This window comes from Acomys minous, assembly GCF_964271855.1.
Source record: "Acomys minous genome assembly, chromosome: 12".
Taxonomy (NCBI): domain Eukaryota; kingdom Metazoa; phylum Chordata; class Mammalia; order Rodentia; family Muridae; genus Acomys; species Acomys minous.
The window spans coordinates 93,465,734-93,479,287 of NC_140493.1; the positions used below are offsets into that span (position 1 = coordinate 93,465,734).

The 13,554-nt window shown below is 46.0% G+C and overlaps 1 protein-coding gene across 10 annotated transcripts in view; it reads right to left on the reverse strand.

Annotated features, from left to right (window-relative positions):
• Positions 1 to 13,554, reverse strand: part of EZH1 (enhancer of zeste 1 polycomb repressive complex 2 subunit) — a 39,563-nt gene that overhangs the window by 6,408 nt on the left and 19,601 nt on the right. For 9 of the 10 annotated variants that reach the window (XM_084748793.1, XM_084748790.1, XM_084748789.1 and 6 more), the window contains exons 11-15: positions 5,023 to 5,203; positions 4,499 to 4,695; positions 2,441 to 2,538; positions 1,401 to 1,441; positions 710 to 835 (exon numbers count right to left, since the gene is read on the reverse strand). In XM_084748793.1, the coding sequence (XP_084604919.1) occupies positions 710 to 835; positions 1,401 to 1,441; positions 2,441 to 2,538; positions 4,499 to 4,695; positions 5,023 to 5,203 (643 nt within the window). The remainder of the gene's footprint in view (positions 1 to 709; positions 836 to 1,400; positions 1,442 to 2,440; positions 2,539 to 4,498; positions 4,696 to 5,022; positions 5,204 to 13,554) is intronic. The other variant, XM_084748795.1, reaches the window with a different exon arrangement.

Below are 13,554 nucleotides of genomic sequence, written 5' to 3' on the forward strand. Positions count from 1 at the left end.
GATGAAGAGAAGAAACTTCTGAGGGGGGCGGTTTCCAAGGCGTAGTTTTTCTGTGCAGCCCTGGAACTCACTCTATAGACCAGGTTAGCCTTGAAACCAGAGAACAGCCTGCCTCTGCCTCCTGAGTGCTGGGATTAAAGGCTTGTATCACCACTACCTACTGTTTTTTGTTTTTATACTCTTTTTTTCCCCGAGACAGGGTTTCTCTGTGTAGTCTCGGCTGTCCGAACTCAATTTGTAAACCAGGCTGGCCTCGAATTCACATCGATCTGCCTACCTCTGCCTCCCGAGAGCTGGGATTAAAGGCGTGTGCCACCACGCCTGGCTGTTTTGAGACTTTGTGAGCTCATGAGTTGGGGTTAGAGAGATGGCTCAGCAGCTAGGAGCAATAGCTGCTCTTACAGAGGACCTGGGATTGACTTCAAGCACCGTCATGGTGGCTCACAGCTGTCTGTAACCCAGTTCCAGGGGATCTTATTCCCTCTTCTGACCTCCATGGACAACAAGCACGCCCACAGTGCAGACATACATGCAGGCAAAACACTCATATACATAAGATAATTAAACTTTTAAATTTAAAATAACAAAAAACCCCAGAACAAACCAACTCCATAACTTTCCCAGATGGCTCACGCTTTCCTTCCCTGTAGAATGCTTAAAGCATAGCTACGGGGCAGAGGAAGAGAGATGGTGAAAGCAGGGTGCTTACAGTCTGGGCTGCACTGGCAGAACTTTTCACAGAAATTCTGGGTCATGATGCAGGGACAGGTGCTGTCACAGGGACGGTTTGGGTGGTCACAGGGTTGATAGTTGTACACTTGTGTAGCAGCGTTGTCTAAAAGAAGAATAGAGAATGACACTGCTGTGACCAGGCTCCCTGCATGCTCTACCTCCAAAAATCCCAGTGCCTCTCAAGTCAAAGTAGGCTTGTTTTAACCATGACCTTCGACACACTCAGCATCTTACAATGTAGCTGACCCCTGTGCACAAACAACAGGAGAGTTATCTGCTTTGTGGGTAGGGTGTGGAGATTGCCCAAGATAACAAGGTAGCTACTCTAAACACGGAAAGAGGTCTGGACCTGGCAAACGGCACACTAGAACACTCGGAGACCACAAGGCCTTAGGCTTATCTCCTGAGAGAGCATCTCGGCTGTAGCCATTGGCTACAGGTGCAGCAGGGTGATAACCACAGGGTGAGGCCTCCGCCTGAACTGTGTGTGTGTGTGTGTGTGTGTGTGTGTGTGTACACACACACACACACACACACACACACACACACACACACGTGAGGGGGGGAAGGGAGAGAGCGCACATGGTGGTGAGGATGGAGCCTGTGACCTTGGACATGCTAAGCATGGACTCCACTCTAATTTACTCCCTTTGTTCAACTGAACTCACCTTTCTTCAGCTGAATTTTCCTGCAGTGTGCGGCCCACAACCTAGAGGGGAAAAATGAAGGGCTAGATCTGAGCCAAGGTTCCCGGCAGATGCAGACAGATGACACTGTTCTGTTCTGAGGGACAGCACTGTAACTGTGAGATACCCTTCCAGAGTTCCTTAGCAGGAGGTGGCTACCTTGATAGGAAAACTTTAGAGCCTGTCTTAAACCCAGCTGGCTTCTGGCACAATTAAGATTCGACACAACTCCTCTTTCCAAACACCAAGGAACAAAACTTCCAGAGCTGTCTACTATCACACTATCGCTTCTCCCTCTTCTGCTCCTCCCTCTGCCAGAGCTCTGAGGGCAGGTGCGAAAGCCTTTCAGCGAGGAAGCTGACAGGGAAGAGCAGGGGGGGATTCCTTTGTGGCTAGAGCTCGAGCCCCCTCCTTTCTTCAGCTGGTAACACACATCAGGGAAGCTGGCCAACACAGTGATGGTTTTATTTTTCATCACTCTGGATCTCAACATGTAGACAAGGCTGGCCTTGAACTCACAGAGGCTCATCTGCCTCTGCCTCTGAGAACTGGGACTAAAAGTGTACTACCACACCCAGATAGTAACTTTTTTCAAGTTCCAACCAATAAACAGTGTTATGTAACTATGAAAAACAACATTATACAGAGAAACCCTGTCTTGAAAAAAAGAAAAAGAAAAAGAAAAAGAAAAGAAAGAAAGAAAGAAAAAGAAAAACAACACTATAGTTAAAGTAAAGGAACCAACTCCACAGAGTTGCTAAGTGGGGGAAACGGTCACTACTGAAGAGGAGGAAACAATCACTGAGTCAAAGGCCAGCCATGCCCTCAGTATGGGTACAAAAGAGGGATGTGTCCTAGTCACAGATCCTCAGGAAGTTCTGAAGACCCTGGCTCTCATCCGAGTGCCCCAATAAGAGAGGCTGGCTCTGCCCGGTGCAGTAAGTGGCCAAGAGGAAGGAAAGGATGACCCTGAGGAGGTCAGAGCACAGACAACTTGAGGAGCCATAAGAGTTTTGTCTAACCCTTGCCTGTGTTTTCTTTTCTTCTTCTGCGAAGGGTTCATGAGCTCATCTGTTGGCAGCTTCAAGATAAGTGATTCTTTGACTGCAAACTGAAAGACCTGGAAGAGAAATGGACAGGACCGTCACACCCGTGGGACCGGGTGACTGGGGAACTGACTGGGCCAGGCGCTAGCCTTGTGAAGGACCTGAAGTTTGCAAGCAGCTAACCGGCATCTTTTCAGTCAGAGAAACAGGGTGTGGCTGGGGTGGGGTCACTGGCTCTGAAGGTCAACTTGGGCTCGGGAGGCAGAGCTGCTACCCATCACTGCTGTTCATCTACCACTCTTCAAGCTCAGAGTGCAAGAATAGCTCTGCCTCTTTTAGGAAGGAAACTGCAGGTGCTGAGTGAGGGCTGCTGGGAAGGGTGTCCTGGGCTAAGCACTAGCTCCCTCTGGTGGTAGAAAGGTACCAGAGCCTTGGCTGTCCCTCAGGGCATTTCAGGAAGGCTGGCTCCTCTTCCCGCACTCTTCCTTCACAGCATTCATTTCTAGTCGCCCCCCCGCCCCCTTCTTATTTATTCCCTTCCTGACTGGAGGGTTGCACCACCACGCCCAGCTGCCTTTTTTTTTTTTTTAAACCACATACAGTTCTACAGACTTTTAGCTTAAGGGACCTATGCTGTGGCCTGGCAAGATGATGACTCAGCAAGGAAAAAGCGCCTGCCAGGCTACCCTGGCGACCTGAGTTCAGCCCACAGATCCTAGTGCTTAAGGAAAGAACCAACTCCCCAAAGCTGGCCTCGGCCCTTCACAGAACTGCTGTGGCACGTGCACACATATACACCTCACACAGAACACACACTAATAAAAACAATACAAGTAAAAGAATGTGTGTAGCAAGGAAACAGATACAGGCTCCAAAATGAAAATGCAAATCCCTCCTGGGCCTAATTTTCTTCACAGCCAAACGAAGGAGAAGCAAACAGGCCCCCACGCCCGTCTCAAACTCCAGGCCAAGTACTGCTTGGGAATGTGCTCCTAGGAAGAAACCACAAAGACCTGCAGCGCTCAGGGATCCAAGTCGTCAGGGCTCTGAGCTGGACAAGCTGGCCCAGACACCTGGCTCTCACCTGTTCTGCACTCTTCTCCCTATCTTTGTTTGTTTGTTTGTTTGTTTTTTGAGGCAAGTTCTCCCTATCTTTTTTTGTTTGTTTGTTTGTTTTTTGAGGCAAAGTTTCTCTGTGCAGCCCTGATTGTCCGGGAATTCACTTTTGGGTTTTTTTTTTTTGGTTTTTTAAGATGTGTATCCTTGACTCGCTTTGTAGACCAGGCTGGCTGCGAACTTACAGAGAACCACCTGCCTCTGGCTTCCAAGTGCTGGGATTAAAGGTGTGCGCCGCCACCACCTGGCCCGGAACTCACTCTGTAGACCAGGCTAGCCTTGAACTCACAGAGATCTGCCTGCCACTGCCTCCTGAGTGCTGAGATTATAGGCACGTGCCATCACGCCTAGCTCTGGAGGACAACTTTGAACAACTGGTTCTGTCTTAACGTGGAGGTCCCGGGGAACAAACTTGGGTTATCATGCGCCTTTATCCGACGAGCCTCTTCGACTTTTCTTGCCTCTGGAGCGTCAGTGGCTGTTGTCAAACTACATTTCCTAGGATGCTATAAGCAAGGCTGAGGTCTATGCCCAGGGATGGGGGGTGGTAATTAGAAAGCCTAGTGATAGGAAACCTAGAATAAAGCATGTAAAGAAGGGCTGGGTGTGGTGACGCACGCCTTTAGTCCCAGAGCTTGGGAGGCAGGAGCAAGTCCATTTCTGTGAGTTCAATGCCAGCCTAATCTACATAGTAAGTTCTAGGCAAGTAAACCCTGTCTCAAAAAACACAAACTACACACACACACACACACACACACACACACACACACACACACACACACACAGTGATTAAGGCCTCTCCATGATCTAGAAGAAGAGGTTCACAAAACAGTTTCTGTCTGGACACAGCCTGCTAAGATGGTAGAGGGGCGAGAAACAAGGAAAGGTCGTCACATACGCCGGGGCCCTCTGCAGTACCTGCTTGCAGGTCTTTGTCCCCAGAAGCCTGGCGATTGAGCAGAAGTTGTTGAAATAGGTGCCATGGAAGACTCGGAAAAGAGACTCTTCAGCTCCAGTCCACTCCGCAGGCTCTGCCGGGGCTTCCACAACACAGAGCTGCGGTGGGGCTGGACTGGCTTTCTGTTTCGTGGGAGTCTGACAGCGCGAGTTAGCCTCTGAGTAAGAGAGAAAGACACAGCCCGTGGAGTGCAGCTGTCAGCAGTCCCCGTGTGACAAGTCTACCATGCTCATCTGAAAAGGAAACTATTTAGGAATGGCAACGCTAGCCGCTGGACACAGGCACACTCCTGTGATCCGGCCGTCAGCTGGGTCAGGGCAAGTTTGAGGCTACCTTGGTGGCAGGCGTGTGTGTGCGCGTGCGTGCGTGGGTGCCTGCATACTCGCCTTCATTGCTTACAGGTAAACTTGTAGAAAGATTTAATAGTTTTTAAAAGGTATAAATATTAAGAGCTGGGCATTGACCCTGGCCAATTTCTGTTTACCTGAAGAACTGGAGGCCCAGTCATTCCCAGTGTCCCTGTCACTGTCGCCTTCTTTAGTCTCAGCCATAGTAGAGGCTGAGGTATTGGAGCAGGAGGCACTGACCACATGGTGTCTTCGCCGCCGGCGCCCAGAGCACTTGGACCGAGGGTTGTGGAGCATGGCATACTCCTTTGCTCCTTCCTGCAGTGAACACATTGCCAGCAGGAAACAGGAAATAAGCACCGAATCTCTGGGCCGATGCCACCATCACAAAGCTTCATCTACACAACGACACTTTGTTTTTATCTGTATCATGGAAGTGTGACCATATTATGACAGTGGTAAAACATGGGGACGAGCTGGGTGTGGTGGCACACGCCTTTGATTCCAGCACTTAGGGAGGCAGAGGCAGGGGGATCTCTGTGGGTTCGTGGCCAATCTGGTCTATAAAGCGAGTCCAGGACAGCCAAGGCTACACAGAGAAACCCTGTCTCGAAAGATCAAAACCAAATCATGGGAGCATCCCCTTTTCACAGAAGAGGTATCCTATAATTTTAAAAGATATATTCTATACATCTTCGGCCTTGAGTAGTATCTGAAATTCAAATAATCACGAGAACATCCCCTGCAGATGAAATGAGGGTTAGAGGGCATGGAAATGTAGCTCCGTGTTCTAGAGTGGATGCAGGAGTGAGGGCTCCTTTCCCTAGGCCACTCTCCTCACATATAACCACAGTGCAGTGTTTAGTTTAGAAGCTTCTCCTGTACATACATGAGACTCGGAAGAACGCACATGCTAGCCCAGCTGGGTCACAGCTGCTTCCCACAGCCTTCTACTTGTTTCTGAAGAACAGCATAATGGTTTGAAATTAACCGGCTCTGACAGCGCACACCTACCCCAGTCTGTGAAATCTGGCTGCTTCCTTTTCTGTGCCCTTTCCTTCTTCTTTTTTCCCCCCAGAGACAGGGTTTCTCTTTGTAGCCATGGCTCTTCTGGATCTTGCTCTGCAGACCAGGCTGGCCTGGATCTGCAGAGACCCCCTGCCTCTGGGGGGTTTTCTTCCTTTTTTTCAGTGCCGGGAAATAAACCCAAAGCTTTGTACATGTAGACAATTGCTCTCCCTCTGAGCTACACCCCATCCCTAAAGATTAGCCCAAAGTAAAACCCAGCCTACGAGCTAACTTCCGAGAACTTGGGATCAAAGAACAAGAAAGTGGCACTCTGCAAAAACAACTAAGTTCAGGAGATGGATCATTTCACAAGACTGAACTTCCAAAGAGCAGTGGATGCCAGCACTTGGGTGGCAGATTTCTGGGAGTTTGAGGCCAATATGGCTTACAGAACGAGCTCCCAGCCAGCAAGAGAAACATCGGGAGAACTTGTCTCAAAACAAAAAACACAAAAAGAAGAAACGAATGATGGAAGTATCTGAGGTAAAATTAGTAAAATAGCTAAAAGCCAAACACGCTCTCTGACCAGATGCTATGATTTGACAATAAGCCCAAGTGGACAGTCAGAGATGTGGCTCATTGAAGACAAGTATCTAACAAGCATGATGCTTTGGTTTTAATCCTCAGAGCCAAACTCCCCACAAATATTTGGATAAAGATGTAAAAGTACTTCAAATCCAGGAAGGAATTTTTAGATTTCTTTGTACACTAAAAAATGATCTTCAAGAGGTGGGTGCACAGGCGGGACCGATGGCTCAATAGTTAAAAGCACTGTCTGCACTTCCAGAGGTCCTGAGTTCAATTCCCAGCAACCACATGGTGGCTCACAACCATCTATGAGATCTGGTGCCCTCTTCTGGCCTGCCGGTTCACATACAGCAGAATACTATATAAATAATAAATAAATCTTTAAAAAAAATTAATGCCTAGCTGGGCAGTGGTGGCACACGCCTTTAATACCAGCACTTGGGAGGCAGAGGCAGGTGGATCACTATGAGTTCGAGGCCAGCCTGGTCTATAGAGTGAGTTCAAGGAGAGCCAAAGATACACAAAAAAACCCTGTCTCAAAACAAAACAAAACAAAACAAAACAAAACAAAAAACCAAAAAACAAAATAAAACAAAACAACACCAGGAAACCTACAACAACACTGCTTGGAGTGGAGAGATGGCTCAAAGGTTAAGAGCACTGGCTACTCATCCAGAGGTCCTGAGTTCAATTTCCTGCAACCACTTGGTAGCTGATAACCATCTATAATGAGAGCTGGTACCTTCTTCTGTCATGCGGTCATACATACAAATAGAGTGCTTATATACACAAATAAATAAATCTTTTCTTTAAAAGGAGTGATTATGTATACAGTGTTCTGCCTGCATGCACATCTGTACACCAGAAGAGGGCACTAGATCTCATTGTACATGGTTGTGAGCCACCATATGGTTGCTGGGAATTGAACTCAGGACCTTTGGAAGAACAGTGCTCTTAACCTCTGAGCCATCTCTCCCCAGCCCAAATCTTAAAAATAAAACAAAAACAAAACAAACAAACAAACAAAAAAACCCAAGACAACAACAACTGCTCTGAATGTAATCAAGGACAGAGCAGTTGTAGCCCATGCCTTTAACTCCAGCAGAAATAGGCAGATCTCTATAAATTAGTTTTTCCAGGGGTTACTAGAGAGGCAGCTGATTTCCCATGGGGACAGGAACAAGGAGGAGCTTTTGCAACTGCTGGTAAGCTCATTTCAGTACATGCAACCCTGACCAATATTGAATCAGATGATACACTAATTATGGACATCATATTTATTGGTGAATTGACAACTGGGGACTCTTCATAAAGCAAAAAGGAGTTCACCAACATTTGCCTGTTGCCTTCTATTACAAAGACTAAATATTCTCTCCTTGAGAAACAAATCTGGCCAGGCATGGTAGTACAAGCCTTTAATCCCAGCTCTGGGGAGGCAAAAGCAGGTGGATTTCTGTGAGTTGGAAGGCAGCTTGGTCTACAAAGCAAGTCTAGGACAGCCAGGGTTACACAGAGAGAACCTGTCTCGAAAAACCAAGAAAAAGAAACAAATCTGGACATTTTATGAGGCAAGGAGAAATCTTATACTCAGTCACTGCCAACCACCCTGTGGCCGTTAAGGGCCACAATGATGGGTTGGACCCATTCAAGGGCAGAGTCCTATACAGGCTTAGCCATGGAAGGAAAGGTATTTATTACAGTGGAACTAGTATATCTGAATTCCTTCATGACCAGGATGTGGTGGGAAAGGGTTCTGTGCCTTCCCACATTGAGGACATAGCTCAGTTGCCTCAACTGTTCACTCCTCCCTCCTCCCACCTATTCAACTGTGGCCACCAATAGAATGGTCACAAACCTGGCTAACACACGGTTTACTGATGGTTCATCAACCACTGATAGAACCAAAACTCATGGAAAGAGGCGGCCTAAAGATGGGGGATGGAGTAGTGGCGCACGCCTTTAATCCCAGCACTCGGGAGGCAGAGGCAGGTGGATCATTGTGAGTTCGAGGCCAGCCTGGTCTACAAAGTGAGTCCAGGACAGACAAGGCTACACAGAGAAACCCTGTCTCGAAAAACAAACAAACAAACAAACAAACAAACAAACAAACAAAAAAGACGGGGGATGGAGTGGCCAACACTGAGGAAGGAACCACAAGATCATCGCAGCACTCTTGGCTATGAGACAAAACCAGGAAAGCAAAAGGACAATCTCTCTCTTCTGCACTTCCTGGTGCGTGTGCAATGGTACAGCTATATGGACATCAAAATGGAAAACCACAACTGGTAGCTAAGTGGCAAAGATGTCTGCTCATGGGAGGTGTGAGTGGAAATGGCAAAACCTAGAAAACTTAGCAAAGACATCAATTTTATGTAGTTCATACAGACAAAATGGCTGAAAATAATGAAACAGTGGACAAATCGGTATCCTGTTTGATTAAGACTAGAATATTAAAAATTTCCAGGGATGGTGCAGAGGTTAAGAGCACTGGATGTTTTTCCAAAAGTCCTGAGTTCAATTCCCACCATCTAGAATAAGATCTGCTGTCCTCTTCTGGAGTGCAGGCGTACATGCAGGCAGAACACTGCATATATAATAAATAAATCTTTAAAAAAAAATTGCTAGGGAACAAATTTTAGAATAAGTCAACAAAAATGGTAGATTACACATTTGAAAAACTTGAAAGTTTACCCCAACACTAAAAATAAGGGGAAATGGGGAACCAAATTAAACCAGGACAACCATACGGAAATAACTATTAGAAGGTTCAGGCTTTAATCCCAGCAATCGGAGGGGTATGCCTTTAATCCCAGCACTTGGGAGGTAGAAGCAGGCACATAGAAATCACAGTGATTTACAGTTAAAAACTGTTTGCAAAAGGCAGGCTGAAATTCAAAGTGAATGTCCTTTGTGATCTAAAAGTAAGTACACTTAAACCTTGAATTTATACATAAAGAGAAGGGGGAATACAGGTCTATTTATCCACACATACTAAGGTATATTTAGTGTCAAATTTTCAAAAGAATTTTAAACTTTTTTTTGGTTTTTTGAGACAGGATTTCTCTGTGTAGCCTTGGCTGTCCTGGACTCACTTGGTAGACTGGGCTGGTTTTGAACTCACTGAAATTACAATCATGTGCCATAACCACCAAGCAAAAGAATTCTTAAAATTTCAATTAAAAAACAAAACAAAACACTTTTTCTGTTACAAAAAAACATTTTGCCCTAGGAAAGATTTAGCCTGCCAGAAAAGGAATCCCTCCACCCCACCCCAGAGTTAAGGTTGAGCCAGGGTTTTGCTTTTATCTTTCCAGAGAATAAAAAACATCCAACTAAAGAATCTGGAGACCACTGGGCAAGTGAAATATCTGGGAGCAGGAGTGGGGGTGGGGGTAAACACAGGACACTTGTCCCAAGCAAGAGAGTAAACTGGCTAAGTGGTATCACCTACCTCCAGAAGCCCAGCCTGAAACTCGGACTCAAACCCCGGACTAACGCCACCACGTCACACTACTGGCCAGCCCCGCCCACCACACAGCCACCTGATGCAGACATGAGGACATGGACACCCCCAGCCAGGGCTCTCTTCCTTCTCGCCTCCACACAGCTGGCCTGCCCACGGCAGATTCCCACGTGCTTGTCTCTGTGGCCCTCGACAAACATAAGTGACAGTTTTTATGTGGCCCAATTCAATTAAAGTTAAAGCTGGTTTTAGGTTTGGAGTGTGGCTCTCTCCTCAAAACCCAGGCACACTTGTTAAAGGAAAAGCTAAAATCTCTGTCTCATTTCAGATGAGCCACCTGGTATGGGACACAGGAAATAAAAAAAATAAGGGACCATTCTATTGCCACTAATTTCATAATCTTTTGGTAAGTAGGAGTTAATTTTGTGTTCCTTGGATGTACTTAATAGTGGTCTTCAAATCTTTTGGAGATCTGCTGAATATTCTACAATACATTCTACAGTAACCTGGAACCATTCCTAACAGTACTTTTAAGGTCTCCAAGAAAACGATGCGGCCCTGCAACCACAAATCCACCTGGACTGTGGTAACGCCAACCTCTGGACAAAACCGCCCCACGCCTCTTCTGCTGCCAGGTTCTGTGCCAACAGTGCACATCTCCGGGCTGACTGCTGCGCTCTGCCTAGCCAGGGTTACCACTAAACTGACACACACCACCCGAATATCCGCTTTGGACTACAAACTGCTCAGGACATTCAAATTGCTGACACAAACATTTTACAGAACTTTCAACTCAAAAATACTTAATTCTGCCAGAAGTGGTGGCGCACACCTTTAATCCCAGCACCTGGAGGATCGATGTGAGTTCCAGGCCAGCCTGGTCTATAAAGTGAGTCTAGAACAGCTAAGGCTACACAAGGCCCTGTCTAGAAAAACTAAAACAAAACAAAACAAAACCCTTAATCCTAAAACTGCCAAATACAACTAAGCTGGACATTGTGGAAAGCTTGGCAAAAACAGCTTCATTGCTGTGTTAGTTAAAATATTTCCTTTGTTTGTTTGGTTTGGTTTTTTGAGAGAGGGTTTCTCTGTGTAGCCTTGGCTGTCCTGGACTTGCTATGTTGACCAGGCTGGCCTCGAACTCAGTGATCAGCCTGCCTCTGCCTCCAGAGTGCTGGGATTAAAGGTATGCACCACCACACCCGGCAAATCTTTCCTTTTTATTTAGACCAAAAAAAAAAAAAAAAAAAAGGGAAAATACTGCAGGATATTTGATCACACTACAAACCCTGAAATTGTGCTTGTTTGTTTGTTTTTACTGGAAAAACCTGTTTCTAGTTATGGTGTGGCTCAGCCTTAGCACACACCCTTAATCCAAGAGCTTTCTGCTCAAATATTGTAAACAGGATTAAATACCAAGAGGTAGAGCAACGAGGCCAGCCTGGTCTACAAAGCGAGTCCAGGACAGCCAAGGCTACACAGAGAAACCCTGTCTCGAAAAAACAAGAAAAAAAGAAAAAAAGAAAAAAGAAAAAAAAAAGAGGTAGAGCAAACAACCAGATGACAGGGCTTGAACACAGGGAAAGAGGAGGAAGTCAGGACAGACAGAGAGATGCACGGGAAGAAGGGAGGGACATTCAGTTTGAGGGATTTTTGAGACAATGTGGGAGAAGGAGCGATCCCTTCTGAGGAAGATCTGTTGGGCGCTTTCTCTGCCTCACTGAACTAGCAGACTTTCACCCCAGCATCTGGCTCCTGAGTCTTCATTAGTAAAATAGAATGATTGAGATTTTTTAAAAACAGAATTCCCAGCCATAGTGGCACTCTCTGATCTGAGTCCAGGACAGCCAAGGCTACAAGGAGAAACCCCAAACACCCAGTACTCCCCCTCCCCTCCCTAGCAGCTGAAGTGTAAAGACAAACCATATCTTAAGCAATTATTAATCTTGCTGTAGACTGATAGAACCCAAGAACATCTGATGACCTCCAGGTAACATCAGTATGTATAAAATTCTATTATTGTTCAGTTTTGTGGAACACCTCACATAAACCATGTAGATTACTGAGGTTTAAAAGCAGTATGTCGGGGGCTGGAGAGATGGCTCAGAGGTTAAGAGCACTGTATACTCTTCCAGAGGTCCTGAGTTCATTTCCCAGCAACCACATGGTGGCTCACAACCATCTATAACGAGATCTGGTGCCCTCTTCTGGCAGGTGGGCACACATACAGGCAGAACATTGTATTCCTAATAAATAAATCTTAAAAAAAAAACAAAACAAAACAAAACAAAAGCAGCATGTCGCTGGGCTAATGGCGCACATCTGTAATCCCAGCACTTGGGAGGCAGAGGCAGGTGGATCTCTGTGAGTTCAAGGTCAGCTTGTTCTACAAAGGGAGTCCAGGACAGCCAAGGCTACAGTGTTGAAACCCTGTCTCGAAAAAACAAAACAAAAAAGACCAAAAAAAAAAAAAAAGGGGGGGGGGGCTTTCCAGTCTATTTCTCAGATGTCATCTGTAAACAGACTTATCTTTGGAATAATTTTAAAATCAGAACTAACGCTAATAATGACAACAATGGGAGCCTACTCAGGATTCAAAGTATCACACACACCAATGATACAGCAGAATGTCACACACTTCCCCACGTCAAAGCCTTTCCATCCCCAACCCTCCATCTTTGCTCCCACTTAGAATTTAGCAGCCAGAATGAATGAAGGGCTGGCAGCAAAGAAGTGCAAGGTGGCCCCTGTTAGCGGCTGGCCTGGGAGGTTACCTTTGCTTCCTCTCCCTCTGCCCTGAGTTACTTCACCTTCCTTTGCCCTACATTCTAAATCCTAAAGAGAATAATTAAGATATTAACTGCTAACCAGTGCAGTGGTGCACACCTGTAATCCCAGCACTCGGGAGTTAAGAGTCAGGCGGATCACTGTGAGTTCGAGGCCAGCACCGTCTACAAAGCTAGTCCAGGACAGCCAAAGCTACAGAGAGAAACCCTGTTTCAAAAAGTAAAACAAACAAAACAATAACAACAAAAAGACATTAGGGGCTAGAGACATGGCTCAGAGGTTAAGAGCACTGGCTGCTCTTCCAGAGGTCCTGAGTTCAATTCCCAGCAAACACATGGTGGCTCACAACCATCTATGATGAGATCTGATGCCCTCTTCTGGTGTGCAGGTGTACATGCAGGCAGAACACTATATACATAATAAAGAAATAAATCTTGGGGGCTGGAGAGATGGCTCAGAGGTTAAGAGCACTGGCTGCTCTTTCCAGAGGTCCTGAGTTCAATTCCCAGCAACCACATGGTGACTCGCAACAATCTATATTGGAATTTGATGCCCTCTTCTGGCATGCAGGTATACATGCAGATAGAGCTCTCATACATTTAATGAATAAATAAGTCACTTTAAAAAAAAAAGGAAAAAAAAAAGAAATAAATCTTAAAAAAAAAAAACCTGCTAATAATCTTTTTTTGCACGTACAGAATCCAGAACACCTGTGACCACCAGATAACATGCAGACATACAAACTCCTTACTGTTTAGTACTGTGCATCACCTCAGAGACCACATGTATTACTCTGAAGGTTAGAAGTAATATATCTACCGGG